Source organism: Neophocaena asiaeorientalis, unplaced genomic scaffold (assembly GCF_003031525.2).
Source record: "Neophocaena asiaeorientalis asiaeorientalis breed wild unplaced genomic scaffold, Neophocaena_asiaeorientalis_V1.1 scaffold882, whole genome shotgun sequence".
In the NCBI taxonomy this organism is placed as follows: Eukaryota; Metazoa; Chordata; class Mammalia; order Artiodactyla; family Phocoenidae; genus Neophocaena; species Neophocaena asiaeorientalis.
Genome location: NW_020173141.1, coordinates 43,264 through 49,746, shown reverse-complemented (window position 1 = coordinate 49,746; position 6,483 = coordinate 43,264). Strand labels below are relative to the sequence as shown.

Sequence of the window (6,483 nt, the reverse complement as noted above, 5' to 3'; positions counted from 1 at the left end):
ATATACGGTGTTAGCGTACCGCATTTGCTTTTCTCTTTCTGGAGGGTGGAAGGGAGACGCAAGAGGGAGGAGATATGGGGATATATGTATACGTATAGCTGATTCACTTTGTTATAAAGCAGAAACTAACACACCATTGTAAAGCAATTATACTCCAATAAAGATGTTTAAAAAAAAAGAGAATGAAAACAAATGCACAATGCACTTCAGGTACCTCCAACAGAGATCAAATAAAAAGTGAGAAAAAAGCAACAGTGAAGAGGTGAAGAGAGGTAAGACCAAACTACGAGACAAGAAAAATGCTCTCCTATGACAACACTGGGCTGTCAAAATCTCCTGGATCTCTTTAAGCTTTAGAAAGATAGGGGGAAAAAAATCTCCTGAGGAATTCAAATGAGGCAGCAGGTCTCAGATTGGATCTGTCCAGAGAGCAGCAGTAATTTAATTTACATGCAACCGACTATTTGAAAAAAGAAGCTTCTGAACTGCATTTTTAAAAGAATGTATTGCTGTACAAGTGTCATAAAAACTTTTCTTAAATAATGTCACTCCGTTTTCAGCACTGCTTTGGGATCTGTGAGGGAAGAAATCTCCTAAATCCTTGCACTTGTCAAACAAAATATCTTGCTTTCCCACAGCATTCTGAGATTTGTCAGAATTGGTTTGATTATGGTTTTTCTTGGAGGGTTCTGTGGATCCCGTATGCTGTGGAAGTCCCTCGGAGCTCCGAGACCATCAAGGAAGGAATTCCCAAGTCCAGCCTCACCCGACCCCTGGTAACCTTAATTACTGGCTAGCTCTTTCACTAAGCCTCCAGTTGCATTTTTCTCAGTTAATAGATCATTTGTAGAGTCTTTAGACATTCCTGTTGACATTGTAGGCTTGGGAAAATTATTAACTCAATAACTCATGGCATTTCTATGAACTGCTTTGAAAGCCTGACTATGATGAGAATTATGGTGGCAACTTTCTAAAGCATGTTCACTGGTTTCCACGAATCTGGACTGAGACCAGTGAATAATTTTGTAACAATTTTCCAAATGAACCAAAGGTCAATTGTTCAGGCATCTGGGACTCCAGAATCAGAAATACTGAGGCAAACATCCAACCTCACAGCTCAGAGCATTTCTTTGATTTCCCTTTTCAGTTTCCTGGGCAGTAAGCTGATTTTTAAGAAGCAACTGATATCCTTATGCAGCTATAGGAGAGAACTCACCATCTTTTGGACATTCTCATCGGTAATATTGGTGTTATAATTCCAAGAAGCAAGTGAACTTTGATAAGACAGGTCTTCAGCTTCATGGTCAAACTTCTGCAAAAATGTCTTGGCCTGTTCCTCAGTGGTGGATTGAGCAGCCGTTACAGCAACAAGGCTGAGAAGGAGCCAGAAAGAGCCTGACATCTTGCTCTGTGCGCCAAGATCCCATCCACTGAACAACTTCCCTAGAGTAAAACCTCCTCATGAGATTTTCTCTCTCATCAGCCTTTGAACTTGGGTTGGGCACTGAGCAGGAAGATAAAAAAAAAAAAGAAGAAGAAGAAGAAGAAAAAACAGTAAACAATCTGCTGAACCAACACAAAATTCATCCTGGGGAGGACAGATATGTAAACAGATTTTAGAATGATTTCTTAAAGTAAATCAAATAAACAAATGTTATTCATTAATCCTAGAGAATCATAGCTCTCAAATTTTATGGCCAAATCAAAACTTGTCCATTTGGTTAGTATGTTCCTTAAAATCTGTTAAAGATACACTGAAGGTGTTATGATTTTACAGTGACCAACGGACTTACACGTTTTAGAGACAATTCCATTAAGTCACTTCTCTCTCCTTCCTTTTTATTTTACACTCATATTCACAGAAACTCTATTTGGGTAACATTTTCCCTTCCTAAATAAACGATTTTGCCCTTGTCTCTATAGAATTCATTTTTTTCTGATAAAATTTTAATTTCCAGGGCCAATTTTTAAAATTATGAGACCACCCTCCACTCCACAAGTTAACTCTCCTGATTTAACTTGGAAAAACTTTAAAAGGCTCCTTTTCTCTTTCTCAGATGATCATGCTAAACACTGGTTCTATGACTAACTTCACTCTGTGTCTCCATCCCTTTCACTTACCTGTTCAAAGCTTGGTCAAGGTCACAAGGAAATCAGAATGCCACCACATGGTATGAAATTCAGAGAGTGTCCATCTCAAATTCTGGTCATCCATAGCCATGTATCATTGCATAGAATTCAAAGAGACTTTAGTGGTTATCCTGTAGAACCTCAGGAGCTGGACCACTGTCCTCATTCCCAGGGTGTAGGTATGAGTGTCATAGGTACAAGAGAGGAGCCACTTTAAATGGCAGGGCTCATGGGCCTGCTTGACTGTGATTATGAAACCTTCACACAGGGAAAACATTTCTTTACCCAAAAAACAAGTCTTCCAGGTCCAGGTGAAATGGCAGTAACCAAGCCTTTAAAAAAGTTTCCACTACTTCTCCTTATTCCAAAGTTGTACATGTTATTGTAGAAGAGGAAAAAAATAATAAGTAACTGTTCAAAGTGCTTTGCATTAGAATATCTCATTGAAGCATTACAACAAACCTAGAAGAAAATATTTTTACCATCGTTGTACAGATTATGAAACTGAGGCTCAGAGAACTTAAATAAATGACCAAACCTTACTCAGCCAGGAAGTGGTAGAGCCAGGATACGAATGCATGCAGTTTGAATCTAGAGTACAGGCCTTTAAGTTGCTGTGAATAGTCTAAGAGCAATGATGGAGGTGTAGATAAAGAGCAGCACAGGGACATGCGCCTTTGGTGACGATGATGGATTTGGTTCCGCTACATCAAAAAGAGATGGATTCTGGGACTTCCCTGGTGGTCCAGTGGTTAAGAATCTGCCTTCCAATGCAGGGGACGCAGGTTTGATCCCTGGTCCGATAGCTGGTTGGGGAACTAAGATCCCACATGCCACGAGGCAACTAAGCCCACAGGTTCTAGAGCCCACGCGCCACAACTACAGGGCCCTCGCGCCACAACTAGAGAGCCTGCATGCCACAACGAAAGATCTCATGTGCCACAACTAAGATCTGATGCAGCCAAATAAATAAATATTAAAAAAAGAGGTGGATTCTTACTACCCTTGGTATGAATCAAAAGACATGATCCTTCTAAGAAATAAAGTAATTGACACATTTAAGCAATTATGATCAAGAAGGTTAAAAGAAAGTGAGCTGAGGGGATCAGTGCAGTTTCAGTCAGGCTCCTTCCACATTCAAGGAAGCTGAGATCCACTCGCTTTCACAGGCATTAAGAGAAAAACCGGTCAAGAGAAAAGGGGGCAGAGTGTGGGGCTCTGAACCAAGAAGTGGAATGTTACTTTAATAAAAGCTGAAACACAACTCTACTCAGGTTGTTTCCTGAATGAAGCTCTTGGGTTCAGGAAAAAAATGGGAGTAGTGCAACTCCAATACACTGAGGCAGAAAATCAGATTAACGTGATCAAATTGAAATAGGGAAAGCAGGATATGAAATCTGAAAGTTAAAACAGATGAACAAGGAGCCTGAGATAACAGTGAGGCAGGAGAAATCTAGAAGCCAAGAAATTCTGACGAGCGAGAGAAATAGGAGAATTTTGTCACAATAATCCTGTAGGAAAACTAGCTCACAATGGCCAACTGCAAGCGATGACTGAATTATTGGAAGTTTTGTTGACTTTCCACTGAGAAGATGCTGGTGTTCTGACAGCTGCCCAGAAGTGTCCTGAGACCATTCTGAGAATGGAAAGAGTCCACTAAAGACCCAGGGGATGGGACCCAGAAAAACAATTGGCCTAAAGGAACAGATCCTCTGTGAAAGAATGAAGAACCAGAAAAACAGGAGAGTGGAAATTGAGGAAACCTGTTCTATTTTTCAGAAGGGTAGATGGAAGAGTTTGGTATTGACGCCAGACAAAAACTATGAAATATCATTTTTAGAATGCGGTTTGCACTTGGACAATATATATCTCTGGTCCCAAATATATATCTAGGGATTCACTAGGAACAAATAAGATGTTGTCTGCCTCATTTACTTTGTATCTTCCATTTCAATAAGGGATTTAACAAAATGTAAAGTTCTACAACTAGCTCTAAATGTCCCTGAAAGAACCACACAGCACAGAAATAAGCAGTCCTCTGATCAACAACAGTTCATGCCCAAAACAACAAAAATCTTGATTCATGTATATAAAATAGATAAACAACAAGGTCCTACTGTATAGCACAGGGAAGTATATTCATCTTGTAATAACCTATAACGAAAAAGAATCTGAAAAAGGATATATACATATATATGTATAATTGAATCACTTTGCTGTACACCAGAAACTAACACAACATTGTAAATCAACTATATTTCAATTAAAAAAAAAGAATCTTGATTCAACAATTATTTATTGGCCACCTACTCTATGCTAGGCACTATTCTAGATACTGGATATACACTAATGAATAAGACAGGAAAAGTTCCCGTGGATATCATATTATACGAGGTGGGGTAGCAGGAAGAAACAAATAGCTGATGGTAAACACTATGGCTTTACAATAAGCAGGAAAGGAGGAGGGTGAATGATGGGGTGGGGATGAGAGGATGACATCTGAGCAAAGACCTGAAGGAAGGGATGAAAGCCACATGAATATCTGAGGGGGAGTCTGTTCCAGGCAGAGGGAACAGCAAGTGCAAAGGTCTCAAAAACATCAGAGGCCTTTGTGGCTGGAGCCCAGTGCATGGAGAAAGTGGCAGGAGGTGAAGATGGAGAGGAAGCTCTAAGGAGGGCCTTATAGACAACTGTAGGACTTTGGCTTCTACTCTGAGTAATGTGGCAAGACATTGGAGGACTTCAAGCAGAGAAGTGATCCGGCAAACGTTTTAACAGGATCACTCTCACTGCTGGTTAGAGAACAGACACTGAGGGGTAAGGGTAGAAGCAAGGATGTCAGTCAGCGAGCTACTACAGCTGCCCAGTCAAGCAGGATTGAATAAAAGCTTAATATGAGAAATCAATCCAACATGGCTGCCACCAGAAAGCAAAGCCATCTTAGACTATCTTAGACTTTGTTACTAGAAGTATTAGATACAAAAGAATTTAGAGCATCATGCTAATTTCTAAGACCCACAAGTTTAGAGAGACACAGGAGAGTATCCAGAGGAAAATAAAGAAGAGAGTAAATAGGTCTCAAATAATGTCATTTGAAGCACAGTGCAGACGTGAGGAAGGACACCCAGCATAGACAGCTCTCCTCCATCATGGGACTGTCATTTAGATGAAGACAGGTAGCTTAACGGATTGACTCTGCCGCTGATTAGCTGTGTGACTTTCAGCAGGTGATATTTCCCTCACATCTAATTTCAAAGCTGATAATCATATTTACCCATCTCACAGGGACGTTTTAAGTATTCTATGAATTAATACATGAGAACACAGAGAAAAATGCTGGGAGCCTAGTAACACAAGCCACTCAAAGTGCGAGGAGCTGTATGATAATTAGTGGACTTTGAGATAAGAGGGAGATTGGAGACTCGTCCATAAGCGTTTTGTAGGAAAACTGTCATATTCTGAGAATAAGCAGGCCCGACATAAGCAAGATGAAAATGCACTGCTTTGACTCTACTAGTTTTGCTTTTTTTAATCATTTAAGGAAGACATTTTTCTAAAATACATTCCATCTAATCAGGATGTTGCCTGAACATTATTTTATGTGTTCCTTTTTCTTTCCAGATGACTCAGTGTCATCATCTTGGACAGCGTTTACTGACTAGGCTATAACGTGATAACATCTTCGGGGCTTTACGTTAAATGGCTCCAAACAGCTTTATTGCTATTAACTGCTGTCTCTGCAGGTTCTGAATTCTGTGCCACTTCTTGAAGAATGCACTTTGAGTGGCCCTGCCCACCACGAATCCCCTCCCTGTTTCTGATTTGCTGTCTGCTAAGAGCTAAATGGAAACCAGATAACCATGGAGTTCAATCAGAACACTCCCTCTTCATAGGCTCAGATCTGAGGGTGGGTCTTCATTCTCCTCGAGCAAAGTACACAGACTTTGAGATCCATTTTTCACTTACTGCTCAACTTTCTATCCACTTCCAACCGAGTCATAAATGGTGAGGTTGCTAAATAGCTATAGCAAAAATTTCCTCTAGCTCCCCAAGTTAAGAAGACAACTTCGGTCGGAGCAAAAGAATGTTTTGTGTAATTTCTTATCTTAAAATTGACAGAGTAATGTTTCTGACAGAAATAAGAAAGGAGGGGCTTCCCTCGTGGCGCAGGGGTTGAGAGTCCGCCTGCCGATGGAGGGGACACGGGTTCGTGCCCCGGTCCAGGCGGATCCCACATGCCGCGGAGCGGCTGGGCCCGTGAGCCATGGCCGCTGAGCCTGCGCGTCCGGAGCCTGTGCTCCGCAACGGGAGAGGCCGCAACAGTGATAGGCCTGCGTACCGCAGAAAAAAAAA

The 6,483-nt window shown here is 41.0% G+C and overlaps 1 protein-coding gene across 1 annotated transcript in view; it reads right to left on the bottom strand.

Annotated features, from left to right (window-relative positions):
• The window catches only part of ACE2 (angiotensin converting enzyme 2), a 64,137-nt gene that overhangs the window by 49,814 nt on the left and 7,840 nt on the right, over positions 1 to 6,483 (bottom strand). Inside the window, exons 2-3 of the mRNA XM_024744126.1 lie at positions 2,122 to 2,488; positions 1,217 to 1,504 (exon numbers count right to left, since the gene is read on the bottom strand). Coding sequence (XP_024599894.1) covers positions 1,217 to 1,402 — 186 coding nt within the window. The 5' untranslated portion in view covers positions 1,403 to 1,504; positions 2,122 to 2,488. The remainder of the gene's footprint in view (positions 1 to 1,216; positions 1,505 to 2,121; positions 2,489 to 6,483) is intronic.